General features: G+C 39.6%; 1 protein-coding gene across 1 annotated transcript in view; it reads right to left on the bottom strand.

Moving 5' to 3' along the window:
* The window catches only part of PLXDC2 (plexin domain containing 2), a 102,831-nt gene that overhangs the window by 14,144 nt on the left and 69,365 nt on the right, over nt 1-19,322 (bottom strand). The window contains exons 6-7 of the mRNA XM_010287184.1: nt 13,382-13,477; nt 12,411-12,492 (exon numbers count right to left, since the gene is read on the bottom strand). Of these exons, the coding sequence (XP_010285486.1) occupies nt 12,411-12,492; nt 13,382-13,477 (178 nt within the window). The remainder of the gene's footprint in view (nt 1-12,410; nt 12,493-13,381; nt 13,478-19,322) is intronic.

The raw sequence follows: 19,322 nt of genomic DNA, 5'->3' as shown, positions 1-19,322 counted from the left end.
GAGACATTTATTTGGGAATCAGCCAGGCTATAATGCCCGGTATAGAAACTCAGTCCTGAGAAAGCTCATCACATAGCACAGAACGATCACCAGAAATCTAAGTCAAGCTTCTTAAGAAATCCAGGATACATATAAATTGCATTCTGAGGCATCTGTCTGTGAAGCCCTTTCACAGGCAAGTGTTACCTTTCACCAGTGAAACAAGAACGTGTTTGAATCCAAACTTTCTAGTAGTAGCTATCAATGTACAAAATGAACAGATAAAAATGAAATCAAACAGAAAATAATTTCGGGCTGCTGTGTGACTGAACATGGTGCAATTCTGGCAGCAAATTACTTTAATTCCAGAGTGAATGTCTGCTTCATAGAGCAGTGCAATACCCATTATTATGGCCATAGCACTCAGGATAAACAAACAATGTGGAATTAAGTCTCAACTTAGCTCTGTTTCGATTTGAAAGATTTATGGCTGGCACAGAAGTTGCAGTTCTAGATATAAATGGTTCATCAAAGACTGACTGAGGTTTTGTCTTATTGTTCTAATACAATAAATGAAGAATAAAAAGTTACTAGTATGTAAAAGCATTGCAAAAGAAGTTCTAAAGAAAAGAGCTGTGCTACCTACCTATTTATCTAGTGTTTTATCACTATGGTATCTTAGGTGCATCTGTGCAATTAAACATGGAAATTAAACACAGATTTTGTTATCTTCCTTCCAAATTAATCAGCAAAAGTAAATATTCTCAAAGGTATAAATAACAGATGGATGTCTACTTTCCCTCCTCTCAATGGGATTTAAGTGCTTAACTGTCCTCTGTATGTTTGATTACTACTTTCTGCATTTATAATAAAACACCTTAGGAATGTGATATATTTGATAGACCTACATGAGACAGACTTTGCATTTAGGTCTTAAAACAGCCCAGGCAGTGGTCCTTCTTGTATTGACTGTGATATCTACATCTTGGCCAAGCTGTTGCAAAACTGCATACCACAGAAACCTGCAGAGTGGATAATGAACAGAGTTTCTAAGTGCCAGAAGACACAGCAACATCTCTGGCAAAGGAACCAATAGCTAGTGAAACCAATCTCAAATTTTGAAAGGCAAATTATATGGTAAGAAACAAAAATATACAATATGAGCAGTGTGAGTGATGTGGCTTCAATAAATCACTGTATTTATATTTAGATTAAGAGACTTCAAAATGCTTCCCAGTCTTCAGGTCCAGGATTTCATAGAAAATATTTCAACAGAAAGATCAGGATTTCAGACTAATGACAATTCTAGCAATCTTCTGCGCATTTTCTAGAAATAATTTAAAGTTTTGTAACCCAGCCTCACATTTCTTAAAAATCTGCATCAGTTATGAGCATAACTGTTGTCCTTATGTTGTTCTGAGTTATTCAGGAAGACAGCAAGGCCTACTATGTAGAAGCGTGTGACTGATGCTGCAGCTATAAGAAAACTGGCTAGTTTCTGTATGAAACCAGGATTCAAATTCAGTTGGGTAGATATCAAATCTATTAATTGTATGATAGGGATAATTTTATTCTTTAGTTTGGGACTGCTGAGAACATCAAGAGGACACTGCAGAAGAATGTGTGGAGAAAGGAAACTTGAGGAACGAAGCTCATAAAGTTCTACTAGTGCAGGAAAAAGCTCAGGTATTTGCCCTGAAAAAGTATTACACATAGCTCTGGGGTGGTATGCGTCCATTTTAAGATACCAGCTTTGAACCATTGAAGGAGGTGATTCTACTCTAGCGAGTCCCACACCGTATCTAGTGAACTGGCTGGTCTTGCTCTGACCTGTCCTAGGCCTTGGAGAGCTACTGCATCTTCACTAGAGTTCTGTTCAGAGACTGAGCTTTTTAGGTTTATTTGTATTAATCATAGGAATTGTTCCAGATAATCTCTGCTCAAGGGAAATTATTACAGAAATTCCACAGTAACTCCACGGAATCCAGCTACTAACAAACTCCACAAACCTATTAAAAAGTGCAGAAAGACTATTTATCTGCTATTTATCCATGTCTCAATCTCAGAGAAGTTAGTTCACCTGGTGGCAGGCTAACTTTCAATAACAACATATTAAGAGCTCAGGATCATCTACGTTCCATAACAGTACTTTTAAAGGTACCATTATGTACATTTTACCGGTATGTATATCTTTATCGTTATGTATTTTTTGAAATATACCTTCAGGCTCACTGCAGCTTACACTGTCTTCTAAACAGAACTGCCATCCCACTTGAGAGTATCTATTACTATGATCTTGTGAGGCTTCTTTCATCAAACAGTACCATCACTGGGCTCAATGTGGTTTGAGAAAACGCTTTGTTCATTAAGCACTTCTGTGCCACTTTCTTTTCTTGCTTTGCTCCCATCAGGCTTGCAATGCATACAAAATCCTCAATTATTGAATGCTAATTTTCTAACAGTTTCTTGCAGTTCATGCGTTCAAATTAGCTTGTCAAATTAAGAGTGAGCAACTTGGAAAGGATTTGAAGAAGTTGGGTGTGGAGCAATTTTCTGCTCAATAAAGTATAGATCTAGTTATAGTATCATTCTTATCACTAATGTATCAGGGCTGACAAATTTACACATTCACTCTTGGTACATTCGTTGCACTTGATTAAAAAGATCAATTGCTGTCTCAACACAACTTTTAAAATGGAAGAAAAATATGTTGCATTTTAATCAGAGCAAACTCTGACAAAGGGCCAGAATTTCTACTTGTCAGATTTTCTATACGATTGGTCCACAACTGGCGAAGAAACAGTGTACAAGTAGAAAAACAGTACTGACATTGTTTTTCCTTTATCACAGGGTAAATTTCACCTAATTCAACAATCTGCTTGTTAAGACCCAGGTGTTAGGTCTCTGCCATGTTTTCCTATAAAACCACTCCAGCATAAAGAATGACTGTAGAGGAGTACAAATTCTATAGACAGGCAGAATCTGGACACATTTCTTTTGGTTTGCCTGTAGCAGCAGTATGATCAGCAAATTCATGAAGTTATACACATTGATAGAATGGAATATATTTTACAGAATACACTATATTTTAAACCCTTAGCCCTTCTAAGGCTTTTCAAATGAGATTTTCCTTGTCATCTGTATATGAATCTATTACATTGATTGGATTATATACGCTCCCTCTGGTGGTTTACTTAATCCATACAAATGCCTCATTTTTTTTATTTTGTAATTCAATGGCTAACACACTGTGGCAAATTTTGTAATAACAGCACAGTACTGTCAGTCAAATAGTGTTGGGATAAAACCAGCCTGAGTATAATCAGCAAGTCTACCTCCCATCTTTTAATTTTGAATTTAAATATGTAATATCCTGAAAGCAAACAAGGAAAATTAAACCCTCAAATAGTTAAAAATAGGAAGTATTTAAAAGTGAGAATTTGAACCAACCTAGTGGCCTCCTATGATGGAGTGACTACATCAGCGGACAAGGGAAGAGCTATGGATGTTGACTCTCTGGACTTCTGTAAGGCCTTTGACACAGTCCCCAACAAGATCTTTCTCTCTAAACTGGAGAGAGATGGATTTGATGGGTGGACTGTTGGGTGGCTGAGGAATTGGTTAGATGGTTGCATCTAGAGGTTAGTGGTCAATGGCTCAATGTCCACATGGAGATCAGGGATGAGTGGTGTCCCTCAGGGGTCCGTACTGGCATCAGTACTGTTTAATATCTTCATCAGTGACATAGACAGTGGGATCGAGTGCACCCTCAGCAAGATTGCAGATGACACCAAGCTGAGTGGTGCAGCTGACACGCCTGAAGGATGGGATGCCATCCAGAGGGACCTGGACAAACTCGAGGAATGGACCCATGTGAACCTCATAAGGTTCAATAAGGCCAAATGCAGGGTGCTGCACCTGTGTTGGGGCAACCCCCAGTATCAATACAGGCTGGGGGATTAAGGGATTGAGAGCAGCCCTTCTGAGAGGGACTTGGGGGTACCGCTGAATGAAAAGCTGGACATGAGCGGGCAATGTGTGCTCACAGCTCAGAAGGCTAACCATATCCTGGGCTACATCCAAAGAAGTGTGGCCAGCAGGTCAAGGGAGGTGATTCTGCCCCTCTACTCTGCTCTGGTGAGACCCCACCTGGAGTCCTGTGTCCAACTCTGGAGCCCTCAGCACAGGAAAGACATGGACCTGTTGGAGGGGGGGCAGAGGAGGGCCACAAAAATGATCCAAGGGGTGGAACACCTCTCCTATGAAGACAGGCTAAGACAGTTGGGGCTGTTCAGTATGGAGAAGAAAAGGCTCTGGGGAGACCTTACTGCAGCCTTCCAGAACTTCAAGGGGGCTTATAAGAAAGATGGGGACAGACTTTTTAGCAGGGCCTGTAGCGACAGGACAATAAGTAAAGGTTTTAAACTGAAAGAGGGTAGATTTAGACTAGGTATCAGGAAGAAATTTTTGACAAGGAGGGTGGTGAAACACTGGCACAGGTTGCCCAGAGAGGTGGGAGATGCCCCATCCCTGGAAACATTCCAGGCCAGGTTGGACGGGGCTCTGAGCAACCTGATCTAGTTGAAGATGTCCCTGCTCATTGCAGGGGGGTTCGACTAGGTGACCGTTAAAGGTCCGTCCCTTCCAATCCAAACTATTCTATGAGTCTATGAATAAAAAATGAGCTCTACAAATGCTTGCTTATGAACGTAGGGACAGAATTAAAAATATTTTTAGTGTCACAAGGTAAAACTTCCTTCCTTGCACTGTACTAAGTGTTTTGCTACCTTGCACTGCAATGCCCAAGCTTGTTACGTCACCCATCAAACCACCAGTAACTTTGATTCTATGTCTTTATTTTAATTTCTTTGCATAAGTAGAATTTCTAGAGCTTATGAGCATTGTATTTATAACATCTGAGTTAAAAACTTCTAGATATTAAGGGGTTTTTTTAAAATTTGTTTTAAAAGAACTTCACAGTTTGGGTAAAATAAGCTGAAGGACTTAGACCAAGCATGTCAAAAAAGATGTTCACTACATGTTCACTGCACAATTAAGCTTATGTACCTGCACTCTCAGCTGATGAGTACTTTTGTACCTGATCTCATCCATTGCCTTTCCCTGCTCTGTAATGGAATCTACAACCTTCGTTATGGTGTCAGCTATCAAATAAAAGTTGAGGGAAATGTAGGTATCAAACAGTAAGCTATGTGTGGAGAAAGACTCTGTGTTTCTTATTTGGATTTAATTATTTTCTTTTGTAAATCAGGGAGTTTATTTAGTCAGATAGTATGCTATTTATTTTTGTGCTTTTTTTGTAATTCTGTATGGGTGGTGCTTTACTCAGATGATAAATATTTTAGATTACATAAGACTGTTACTTATGCTACAATATTTGATTTAAGACTTTTTTAATGAAAATAGATCTCGTCAGGTGGGACATACGGAACAGCAAACAAACAAAAAATCTAACCCGTTTCCTCTTTGTGATATTAAAAATTTCCAGACATAAAGTCAGATTTGCAAGTTAACTAAACATGTTTCCAATTTTTTTCTAAAGGAAAAATAAACAAACAAGACATTTCAAGCTTACCCAGAAGTTCAGAAGACAAATAATAGGCAACCATTTTTTATCTCAATTACCATAAGGGCACTGTGGGAAACTGTCACTTCGTATTTCACCTGTAAAATGTTTTTTTAAGAACTGCGATGCGACTGCTTAAAGATTTTCCCTTCCCTGCTTTCCTGCTAATCAGCATGGAATGCAAAACAACTTGTTTCTTTATTACCTGCTTAGATGGGAACAGTGATTATCATAACAAAATATTAGAAGTACCAAGACTTAAATCTCATTATTGCTACTATTCCCAGACACATTTCTGATTTTTCACTTTGCTCAAAACACATTCCATAAAAAACAGCCATACCCTTTTTATTTGCACAACTAGTGCTGCTGCTGGCATATAGGATTAAGCATTGAAGTGAAACGTATCATAAATGGGATTCTTTCATCTTTTTGGCTTAGGATTGTTTTAAGAGTACAAGAAGCTTTGGGAGCTGTGTGCACACACATGGGCAGAATAACTCTGTCTGGAGTGCCTGGAGTGTCCTGGCTCACCACTACACACAGGAAGTCCAACACGGGAATTTGTGCAGCCTGTTGCAGGGGACTTTTCAAACCGGGGGTTTGCACTCCGTGGGTCAATACCATAAACTGGTATGATTTCAAAACAGATTATTCAATGCATAGTCTGGAAAACAGAGACTCTTAAGGATACAAGTTCATTTAAGCACTTAACATGAGCAAGACCTTTTTGGGAACTGGGACTCCCAAAGCTGAATCCCTCTTCCCTTGCAGACCCAGGAAAGCCCCCAGCAGGGCTGCCTGGACCGCAGCGGCAGGAGCTAACCCTAAGTCTCCAGGCAGCCACTGCCTGAGGGTAGCAGGGCTGCTCTGAGTTGGAACCTTGCAAGGGGGTTTGAGTTTCAGTGCTGAGGCTTAAGCACCTCAACATCTAACGGACCACCCCTCAGGGGTGACTTGGGTTCAGAGGGCCCATGTTCACTTACTTTCTGTTCCTCAGGGGATTCTTTGATCATTGTGAGATTGTTGTTTTGTAACATGCATAATGAGCAGAGGTGATTCCTGGGGCTCAGGAAATTCACTGCTGAGCCCTGCTTAGAGTCAGGTAACTATGGGTATTTCCTCAGACAAAGTGTCTGAGCCCTAGAGATCTTTTTGGTCCTAGATACTTAAGTCCAGGGTTTGGTGAAAAGGTACTTCTAGTACTGCTGTCTTGTTTTGCATAACTTCCCTTGAAAATCTAAGTCAGTCAGCCAGCAAAACACCCTTGTGGATCTAGCTGTTAGGCTTTTGGGTTCCCTTGGCATAAGGCAGCCAGTTTTGAGGATTTAAAATGTGAATATAGGTATCAACAGTGACAGCTGGATAAAACTATCATCTAAACTGTTCACAGCTCTTGCCTTTAGTCTTTCGGTACTCCAGTTCCCTGTCTCCAGTGTTTGGATGATAGTACCACACTAAACCTGAGGGATGTTGCAAGGACTGGGAAATGAAGCATGAGACACATTCAAAACCTGCGTCCCCAGCATAGAGAGATTGCAAGAGTGTGCTGTTTGTCTGCTGTCCTGGTTTCAGTGAGAATAGAGTTAATTTTCATCACAGAAGCTAGCGTGAGGCTATGTTTTGGATCTGGGATGAGAAAATGTTGATAACGTGCTGATGTTTTCGGCTGTTGCTAAGTAGTCAAGGATAGCCCAGCTTCTCCTGCTGGCCTGCTAGCAAGAAGGCTGGGGGTGCACGGGAAGCTGGGAGGGGACACAGCCAGGACAGCTGACCCAGGCTGGTCAAAGGGATATTCCATACCATATGATGTCATGCTCAATATATAAAGCTGGGATGAAGAAGAAGGAAGGGGTGGAGGGGCATTCGGAGTGATGGCATCTGTCTTCCCAAGAAATCATTACGTCTGATGGAGCCCTGCTTCCCTGGAGATGGCTGAACACCTGCCTGCCCATGGGGAGTGGTGAATGGATTCCTTGTTCTGCTTTGCTTGTGTGCGCAGCTTTTGCTTTACCTGTCAAACTGTCTTTATCTCAAACCATGAGTTTCCCCACTTTTACTCTTCCAATTCTCTCCCACATCCCACCGTGGGGGAGTGAGCGAGTGACTGCGTGGTGCTTAGTTGCTGTCTGGGGTTAAACCACGACATCTGCTTATGATCTCCCTGAAATATCAGTATCACTTCACTGCTGAAACCTGAGACTTTCCTGAAGTTCATTAAAACAAAACCATCGATACCTATAGAACCTGAACATAAATCTTTTCAAAACTTTGTGTAAAGGTGGTTTTTAAAAATTCCTTGATTATTTAAGCATTATATTTTCATTCTATTTCAGTGCCAACTCTTTTAAAGTTAATAAACACAATTTATTTCTCGGGCAATTGACTTTAAATATTTCCAAAGGAACTCACTATTTCAGTAATGCGAGCAAGTTGTACAAATTGAACCTATAACAGCAAAGTTGCCATAAAGCTTCCAAAAACTTTCCTAGAAAATGACATCTTTAACATGCAGGCTATACCAAGTGTCTAGAGTATGCAAACATTTTCAGAAGCATGAGAAGGTGATATAAACAGATCTAACATTAATGAATTCTCCCAGCTTTTACATGTTGGGAAGTCAGAGACAATGAAGAGAAAGTAATCCAAGTTTCAGCCACAGGAGACTACTATGAGGCAGTACTAAGTGCTTCTGGCATTTTATAGGCATAGATCTTTGTGTAGGAGAAAGCTATGATACCGTCTTGGCTTACATATTTAGAATTGTCTCTTTCATTTATGCAACATTTTTACTTTTGGAACAGTTATGAACCACACATAGTTAAAAAAAACATTAGCTCCTACAGGGATCCTCCACCTGCTGAAGTCAGAAGAATACAGTGTGCCTTTGCTTTAGTCATGACGAAACTGTATGGCATATGTCATATTGGATTTCAGAGTGGATAGTTTGATGATCCCTCATGAAAAAGGAAACTGTGATTTAAGCTTGTAGAGAGTGACAGGAGTAGAGTAAATTTTGGTTTGAATCACCTACAAGAAGGACCTGCCTCTCTGAAGATTGCAGAGTTTGCACAGCAGCTGGGCTGAAGTTACAGTTAGGAAACAACTCACTGTTTTAGAATAAAGTTATTTTCATTCCAACACAGACTGCCCACATGGGGGAGTACAGTTATTCTGCAATGGCTCTGTTGGTCAATTTTCCTTGTGAAGTTACAGGTTTTATACAAACTTTCTGTTTTTCCAACAACTGTACTTTTTTGTGTGAATGATTCAATATATGGTTTAGCTTTTATGCAAGGAAAAAAGTATACAAGATGCTGTTCTTGGTAGTAATGTTGCTCTGGCTAAATGGGGTCATAACTTGCCGAGAAAAAAGGGTTGTAGAATCGGTATAGAGTTTTGTTTCCAGATGGATACTCATTTGCTTGTTACCCACATGGAAGTCTGTCTGCTCTGGGAGATCTCACTTTAGAGTACCAAAGTGCTACAGCAGCTCCACAGGAGAAACATCACTGTCTGTTACGTATCCTTATGCCAGCCATATCTGACCCTCATTGCTCCTAACAGTCTCCTCACTAGCAAACAGGCATTCTCCCTTTGCAGAAATCAGAGCACTACATCAGTCGGTAGATTATTGCCACGCTGGAAACCTGTCATTATCAAGTTCAAAGCCTTTTTCAGGCTTTTGCACCAAAGGCTAATTGCCTTCCCCACCCTGGGCTTTGCGTACAGCCAAGAGAGACAGCTTTTGGTTTCTCATCTCTCGGACCAGTGTGTCCAGTCAGCTTTGCAACCCAGAAGCATTACTTAGGCATTACTCCTAAGCATCTGCTTCTGCTTACTTCGAAAACCCCTATGAGCACTTATTTGAAAATGGACTGTAAATATTAATTTTCTTTGTGCTCTAGGCACTTCTGAAATGTCTAAGTTAATACTTCATGTAATGATTTGCCCTTGTTTTTCCAAGCAGATTTTATTCTGCTGCAGCAGAGCAATGTATATCACAAGAGGAGATAAAAGTCTGGGTTGATTTACAAGGTTGGTGACTGAAGAGCAGTGAGACAGAGAAAAAGCTGGAGCACTGTGATGAAAGAGCTCAGAACTTTCCATTCTTTATGATTTTTAACCAGGACAGTTAGGTTTTCTTGTTGAGTAAGTGCTTCTTTATTACATGCAAAAAGAACATTTTAAGGAGCAAAACCACAATGTGGTACTGAAGAAATGATTCTGAATACCTTCCTGTGATCCAGACATCTCCACTGAGAATGGAATAAGGCTTTTTTTTGTATCTGCCTAAAATGAATAAACATGCTGAGGAACAGCAAGGTAAAGTAAGAGAGATAAAGTAAGGTAAAATAATAGAAGGCAGGCGAGACTATCCAGAACTGGTAGGGAGCAGAAAATTATCAAAGCTGAGACAGAAATGAGTCCTGATCACAATGATCTTGCAGTGTAATGTACCTTAACTAAATAAATGCTCAGTCTTCACACTTTGGAAAGCAAGTTGCCTCTTTTCACAAAATATGCATCCACTTATTTCAGATCTGTTTCTCTGTAGAACTGAATTAGTTGAAATAAGCTGCTCATTTCAGAAGCTGGTGGAGAGTGGCCACGAAAGGCAATGGGGCCTGAGGCAGACATCATCACCAAAGCCATGTTTCCAGAGGAAATAACAATTTAATAAATAAGGTGTAAAATCTAGTATAAAATTAGTATGTTCAGGGACTGGACCATAGCCTCGGAGGTTTTCAAGACGCAGCTGAACGAAGTCATGAACAAACTGGTCTGACCTCACAGCTGGCCCTGCTTTGAGCAGGAGGTTAGACTAGATGACCTCCAGTGGATCCTTCCACTCTGAACGATTTTATGATTCTATACACAGTTCTCCATTTGCTTAAATCTGGCTGAATATCGCTCATCTTTATAGATGCAAATTGGATGGTATGACTGTTTTTAAATTATTGAAATTCCCATGTAGAGGCATAATCTTAGTTTGCTTTTCTGGATCCATGCTTTTCTTAAGGAATCGACTCCAGTTCCTGCTTTTGTTGCTAGTCAAACAAAGTCCAAACACAGCCTGCCTGAAATGACAGTCTTGCTACTGTCAGTAATAGGCTAATTAACAGCAATAAAACCGTTCAGTCTATCTGCTGCAGCTTGTCGAAGGCACAACCATGCTGCAGCGTGGAGCCAGCTGTTTTTGGGAAACAGTGCAGCCGTGCCTCACGGTAGGTTCATCTTTGATTGCAGTGTGATCTTCACAGGCAAAACAAAAAGCAGTATTTTTTTCATGCAAAAGTTAATTGAATAGAAATAGGTGTGCTGAGACTGTATATTTTTCAGCACTATGTTACTTGCCAGTTGTGAAGGGGCAGCCACAAATTCACCTAAATACATGGAAGGGAATAGAGTATGACTACCTGCCTGGTGTTGCTTCCTGTTAAAGGCAAAAGATAAAACTCTTTTAGTTCTCTACAGTGAATTTGTGCCTCAATGAGTGAAACAGATTTTCCAGCAATTCTGGAACTCAGGAAACTCAGTTCTTCAGAAACTACAGAAAATCGCAAAGGATCTCGAGGTTTGCCTGTTCTTCATAAGGGATCTGAACTTTACCATATAATTGAGTTTATCCAAACAGAAATGAGAACACTGGCCACAAAGCAACAGACCTTGCTCAAACCAAAGCCAACAGAAACTCAGTGCTACAACATTTATTAATGGAAGGAAAACCGAGCAATGCTTGAAAACAAGAAAATGGCTAAAGCAAGCAGGATCTGTTCATGCTTGCTTGGAACAGTTTTCTACAAGTATCCTTACTCTTGAAGATGTTTGATATGTTTTCTGTGACATGATTTTTTAGCTCTAATTCCACTAAAAAGAGTTTTTTGCAAGACAAACTGGGAACAGAGTGACTTTTCAAATTACTTACTACAGGAGTTGAAGCTTAAGAAAACTCAAAAGTGACCCCAAGTTCCTAACTTCATACCACATTCATCAGCTATTTATCATTTCTTCAACATGGTGTCAAATTATTGCCCTATTTTAGAATGCTAATAGCCTTTTCTCCTTTCATTATGCATCCATTTTACACATAATATTTCTGAACCACATCACTAGGGTTGAAAAACACAACAAGAGTAAATATCCGTTATGATACTGCACTTTGTGTCAGAGAACTGGTGCTAAATAAATTCATGCTATGAAGGTCAATGAAGATCAGTGAGTGAAGAACTTTTTGGAAAAGCTACAGCTGCAGAGTTTCCATTTTGCTGTCTGTGCTCCAGCTACTCCACAGAGTCTAAATCGCTTCTGCTACTGACTTGACTGTCCTCATCAACATGGCAGGGAGAGGCTGAGGAGACCTAATGTACACACTGAGTATAATGAGAGGTTAAAAGAGAAAAGACTCTGACTCCTTGGATGTGTCGATCTCCCTACTGTTAAAAGAACAAGTATGTCTTATAGTTACATTACCACCCTACATCTCCATGTGGTTAAATTATTTTTGATGAAGCCAGGGATATAGGGAGAAAATATTAATTTTATTATGATTTCTACTTCTTGTTCTCCTTCAAAAGGATTTTAAAGTAGGGTTAAGGAAATAGGAACAAAGGCTTAACTCCCAAAACAACTCTTTTGACTATTCTTGCCTAATTTCTTTGCTGATGTGAAATGGGACAATGATGTGTTGCTAGTCATCGCAACTGAGGCTTATGTTCATGTGAATGCATGAATATAAGACCTAAATATAACAACCCTTTGTGCTGCATAACCTATAGGCAATGTTTTTGGATATCCTTTGAGCACAGCTGCATACCCATGCGTAAAAGAAAATCCTTTTCTTTACCTTTGGAGTTTACTGCACCAGCTGCAGTTGAAACCAATCTGGGCAGTGACACAGGGACCACAGCTGGTAAACTGGAGACAAGCTGGGACGTAGATAAACAAACACAAATTATTACATTAGTCTCACAAATAAATCTCATAAAAAGCACAAAAGAAGGGTACATCTCAACAGGTTCACACATGTCCAAAATAAGACACTAAAACCAGCCTATTACAGGGCATTGCACAACTGTATGCACAAAGGTACATTTTATCTCTAGGATTCCATTTGGATTCCATTTGTAAATGTATTCCCACTTCCACATCTGTTCATTCAACTTCATTGCTAAATTTTCATTCTTTTGCTTAATATTAAGTATTTCCTTAAACCTCTTTCTTCCCTGGCTCCAGTGTTCCTTGGTGTTGCTAACATTCAGACACATGCAGACAATAAGACTGGAAGGAAAGTGTGCAAGAACTATAATTGGATTAGGAAAAAAAAAAAAGCTGTTTCCATTTTTTTTCACAGTAGTACAGCTTGCATCTTAAACCCAGAGATTTCTAAACAATGTAGTTTTACCTTGGACAAAAGAGGCAGATGAACTGCAAAATGTGTTTGAGGATATTCCTTTGTGATGTGATACACAATACACAGAAGAATTTGTATTTGCCTTACAAGCATGAAAACTGTTCTTTTTTTCTTGAGGAAACAAATTTAAAGGCAATAAAATCATTCTTCTGAAAAAATTATTTGGCACAAATTTCATTCCAAACCTATTGGGAGCTATATACCTATGAACTAACTTGAGATACATGAAGATGCACTGGATAATAAAACATCCATCTGGGAATAAATCTGAGAGGATAAATGAATCTGTCCATGGTTCCAAGTCCACAGATAAAACAAAATATTTAAAATTGTGTGTGTGTTGCTGGGAGGGGGAGAGGAGTCTTTCCCAGATCCAGCTGCTGCCCATGTTAGGTTTTACTTACTTGGAAGAGGTATCATTTCAACAGCTGAGAGATTGGTAATCTTTGACATCTGTAGCTCCACCCTGTGGTACTCATAAATTGTTCTTCTACGGACATCTACCAGGAAAGAAAAATAAAAATATTTTCACACTTTACTGTTTTGCACTCTGTAAATTGTGAAAATTAGCGGATGTAACGATTGCTCACTGACCCTTAGGTGCACATATGACACAAATTTTCCTCAAGAATATATTTTTAACTTTAGACATCATGAACGAACATGTAAAAAGCCTAGATAGAGAATTTTTCACTTGAGAAACCATCAGAGTTGACAGAACAGGTACATATTCCCCGTAAAGGATTATGAAAATGCTGACTGTGCTCTCAAGCATCTTAGTCATTCATTTAGGCAGAAATTCTAGACAGTATACTGTCAGATATTTTAGGGTATATTTCAGATGCTTGCTTTCCTAAGACATTTCTCAGCTTACAGACTTGAGAGAAATGCTTTATATGCTCACTTTGTCAGTTCTTGTCAAGATGTGCAAACAAAACTGATTTCATTGCTTAATCAAATTTGTTAGCTACAAGCTAGCTCATATCTAAATGCACTAGAACATTTTTCATATTATAACATTGTATTAAAGAAGACAAGACAAGTCTTCCTAAACAGACAATGTTATGCATAATCTTTACACAAGCTGACTGCACCTAAGTTTCTCAAGGCAGAAATTCAATATATTCAATGCACTGTTCTTATGGGCTTTGAGCACACAAATGACTGTAAGACCCAAGCACAAGATAAGTGTGAAAAAATCACAGAACTGTTAGTTTTCAGATCAATATCCTATCATATATTCTGAATATTCCAGGTTTTAAGCGCACGACTGCAATGCAGACTGGCGAGTTTGTACATTTGAAAATTAAAAGTACAGCCTATACCATCAATCTGACATAATAATGATGATTTTCTGGTGGACTGGATTCAAATTCGTGTCTTTTTTGAAGGTCTGCTAGACTAACTGAAATGAATGATCAATACAATCACTGACCCTGTGGAATCATTCCAGAGAGAAATAAGGGGTTACATGCAAAGGATTAAGAGGTTGTTCTGGTCAATGGCTGGTCTGAGTCTACATACAACAGAAGAAAAGGAATTGTAGACAGTCACAGACTCAATCTTAATCTTCTGTGTTGCCAGCCCTGTGTGGATTAGGGCACACCTTGTTGCTTGGTATAAAGGCTGTGTTTCTGCAGCCTGAAGTGGGCTCACATGGACTCCCCAGCTGTTAAGCAACCACATAGCACCAAATCTGAAGTGTCTTTCACAATCTCTTGTTAGAAGGGATGTTGGAGCCATTATGCAGACAGAAAATGGAGCCTCAGCTAAAATCATCAAGCAACAAATACTAATTTTTAAGGGAACAGAGAAAGTGCATTAAGGCATCCTGTGGCTAAGGTGTCTCTTGGTTCAAATGGATGAGGCTTTCTAAGAAAAGAGGGATGGCCAACCTCTAAAAGCACAACTGTGGGAATCCCCCTTACACCACACAGAAAATAAGCATCAAGCTACTGGTGTCAGCTGGAATAAACAGGGGAATCTCTGAGGAGGGATGGGGGGGCAGAAGCAGAGCTGTGCTGGGTGGGGTAACATCTGCATCAGCCAGGGTTGCTGCACGGCAAGCAGCTTCTCTTCCCTCTCTCTCTGCATAAGCTCTCAAGCACCGGTAGGCAGCATTTGGTTTTCAGACAATAATATTTCTATTTAGCTCCAAATCATCACCTTTGCCAAACAGTTCCTCTTGTCATTTATTTGAAGCTGACTTTGCTGTGGCTTCACCCCTCCTGAGAGCAGATTTCTCTTTCGGTATGAAATGCACCTATAATTGAGCTAGTTTTATGTTTTACCTATGAAGCCATTCTAACTAGCTAAAAGACAGATATGGGGATGTGCCAAACATTTACCCCAATAAATGCCTTAGCCATGTTCTTCAAACGCACGGGACAGAAAGGGTTTTCAAGACAAAGGTAATCTCATGATGGGGTGGGAAAAAACTCTTGCCAGCAGTGAGAGGTTTATGTTCCCAGGATGGTAAGTCCCATAAAAGCACCTGCCAAATCAGAGTGATCAGGAGATGTGTTTGAAATGAACTCCTGCCAATGCTGAAGGCTGTAATTTGTTTCCACAGAAATCTCTATCCTTCTGTCCAAAAAAATAAGCAAACCGATACATAAATTAAAATGGTGGGTGCCGGCACTTTAACTGTACTCCAATTCAGCAGTAGTGGGTACAGGTATGCTATAAGCCTGCTTACTCTGAACCTTTCCTAACAGACTCCTCACAGGGCTTACAAGAAATAAGGAGCCTCTGGTTTTCCAAAAATCCAGTAAGAATCAGTGACTCAGGTCACAGGCACTTTCACCTCAGCCAGTGTATGAAATTTCTAAAAAACGCTGATTTTAAGACAATTAAGTTTGTTATTAAAAAAATCATTTCTCATCACACATATTTCAGCATGACTGCTGATCCCATTAAATCCTGCTTCCTGGTAGACTCAGGTTTGATCTTTCCTTCCTCAGGAAGAAGATTGTGCCAACCACAGGTGGTGAGTTTGCATACAAGGGATCTATCTACTGTAAGAAACCTAAGCACAGAGAGGTATTTGCGCAGTCACCTTCCAACAGCTTTGTATATACTTGCAGGCAGATGGCTGGAAACACGGGTGTTTAAATTTATCTGCATGGCCAGGTTATAAAATAATGCAGGTGTAGATTCTTTTGAAAATCTGACTTGAAACACACCATGCTTAGCTCCTCAAAATGCACTTTTTCCTCCCTGTTTAGAATTCTGAGCCTGTTTCCCCTTAACAGAATAGGCTAGAAAAGCTAAACTCAACAGGATGAACAGAAAAATGAATACTCACCTGGCACTTCCCCCCTCAACCTCTCCACACACACTCCTGCTCCAACCCAAGACACACACCGCCTTTCACTCCGGTAGAACTTGTTCTTCTTTGACTTACATTGTCTATTTAGCTCTTTTACAAACAAGTACAAGTACAGAATCACAAAGAGCTTATGAAGCCACTTATTTCAGTATGCAACTTAACTTGACAAGAACTAGTGAAATCATTTGATGTAGTAACAGACAAAAATTTAAGCATCATGTGTAGTTATTTTACTGAAATGAGGCATTACAGAGAAGGGAGAAATGGAAAATGACCTTTTGCATCCATATATACTTTTGAAGTACCATTCCTCATTCTGAATTTCAGAAAATGTCCATATTCTTCTTCTAGTCATGAAAATATTTTACTTTTCTGTAGGTCCGAGTATCTCAATCACCCTTTTTAACCAAATGATATAATTTTTTTTTTTTTTCAATAACAGTGTCTATTTTTTTTTACATTTAGTTTCATTTACAGCACTGGTCCAAATTGTTTTTTGGTTTGTTTCTGTGGCATGTACATGTGCTATCTTTGCATACAAGGCCAAAGGTACAGTCCCAGCATAAAAAGCTGAAGAAAACACCAGTATTAACTTGAGGTAAGTACATTCCTCAGTGACCTAGAGAGATAACGTGGTGGGTCAGAAGGCCAATTGAACGAATCCTTTCCAGGGATTAAGCAATGGACTGGTAAACTACAGATGTGCAAGATTCTGGTGTGGCAAAACATTTCTATGTAGTTTTATCAGGGTAGTTTTAAACTAAATAATGGCATGTAAATATTCTATGAAACAGAATTTCCAGAGCTAACTAACTGTACTAAGTAGCGAGAGTGCTCTGGAGATGGAGTGGTGCCAGAAGAGCACCAATGATTTCCTAACACACCTGAAGAGTCAGTAGTTAGTAACAAACCATTCTAAGTAGGTGTCCAACAGGTGCACAATCTCTCTGGTACTTTCCCATCACATAATCACATTTCCTCATACAGCGTTCCTCAGCTAAAACCTGCAACCCAGTGAAATGTGAAAATATTGGAGAAGTCAGTCTATCTTTTTAAATTATATGTTCACACAAATAAAAATCTTTGTCAGTGAAAGATTTCGAGGGAATTGTGATTGGCCATATACCCAGCAAAAACTGCTAAACAAGGCCATATGTATTCATACAGCTGCACTTTCATTTTTAAGTCTAGCTGATAGAGAAAACACAAATGGTAAAGAGAGTGCATTTGATTATGCAGAAGTCAATTTGAAGCAAACAATTTATGAAACATATCCAGCTTACATTGCAAGCAATTTGTGAAAAATATAAGGCACACAGAAGGGTGGGGCACAGCTGCTGTACTATACAGCCACTGGTTTTGTTTGATAGGGACTTTGTTTAGCACCACTGGCTGAATAAAATCTTCATGCAAATATATATTTTGCCAGTCTGATATGTCTGATTGCCATCACCACAAAAGGTAAGGACATTAGAATGTCAAAGCAATCTTTGTTCTTTGTTTTTAACAGCTTCACAATGCTAAACTTATCAATATTAACTAATTCTTGAGGCACTGACACTGGGATCAAAAACGCCTGTAAACCACCATCACAATTGCTCTTGGTCATGGACTATTACACACATGTCTGGATCTAGATCAAAACTCAGATTCCCTAGTTGTATTAATTTTACTATTCTCCTAAAAGTTACAAAAAATCTCTTTAAAACCTGGGAGTTGCACCTCAAAGATGTATAATCTGTGAATAAGCAAACCAGTGAAGTAGGCTCTGAAAATACCTGCTTTATGAACAATGTATAAAAAAACGTTCTGCACCAATGCTCTGTGCCTACCACACATCATTTACTTTGAAACTCACCACGTCCTTTCATATTTACCCAAACTCTTGATGCCTGCTGAGCTGCTCTTACTACAGGACTGAGGTGTGAAAAACATGCTTTATCTCCTTAAGCCACCACGCACTGAACTGCCTAATTCTGGGAGTGCTCAGTAGCCAGTTAAGGCTTTGGCTAAAATGAGAACATTTTAAACTTTGATCACCTCATACCAGTCCCTGAAGTGCTGTTATGCCACCAAAGATTCGCAGCATGCCCATCCCTTTCCCGCACTGCTCCTGAATCGGATATGTAGTGCCAAGGGAGCCAGGTGCCTGGCTAATCCCTTGCAGGCCAGCAGACAAACACGTAGGGCTGGCAGAGCTAGCGTTCTGCGGAATTAGTTACACTAGAGCAAAGCAAGAATAAATACTACGAATTTAGAGTGATAACTTCGGGGCCCATTTTGCACAGAGGTAAATGACAACATTACCAGCAAAGGTAGCTGGTAGACTTCGCGATTTCCCAGATGGTGCTGCACCTTTACACAATAAATATCACAACACAAACTGCTAGTCTTCTTTTACCTTTCAGGAAGGTAATTTTAAGGTTCTTTCAGGGGCTTCACTGCTGTAAACAAACTGGAGAGAAACCTTCAGCAAACAGTTATAACATGCAGAGCTGTCACTTAATTATATGCTTGAGTTACACTACATATTGAGTGGCACTAATTGTACTGGAACTGGAAGATTACTAACACATAGCTCAGCTACAATTTCATTTGTGTACATAGTGTTGTTGAGTAATTTCAGTGTCATTAAATGTTGGGTTGTCAAGGTACAGATTTCTTAGAAGAGCTGTACCTAATACAGTAGAGGCCAAGATTATGGAGCAGTATGTCTCACCGTGGAGAAAAGCCTAGCCATAATCATCTCTAAGTGCGAGAGTAGTAACTCACTCTGTAGACTCCCTGAATCTGGCACTCTCTCTTTCACTGGTGTATTTCATGCTCTTGTGGAAAACAAAGCACAATCCAGGCAAGCTCACTGGTGGGCTTTTTCGTTGCTAAAATAAAATACTGGGCTGCAGGAAATGCTTTTTCATTTCTTTGTCATGCACAATAAAAAGTTAATTGATAGACAAAAGGGAAGGCAGCACTGAAACAAAGGACAGAGATGTAGTAAACCTGAAGGAAAGGAA

Source organism: Phaethon lepturus, unplaced genomic scaffold (genome assembly GCF_000687285.1).
Source record: "Phaethon lepturus isolate BGI_N335 unplaced genomic scaffold, ASM68728v1 scaffold4175, whole genome shotgun sequence".
Lineage (NCBI taxonomy): Eukaryota > Metazoa > Chordata > Aves > Phaethontiformes > Phaethontidae > Phaethon > Phaethon lepturus.
This window is presented reverse-complemented; position numbering and strand designations above follow the sequence as displayed.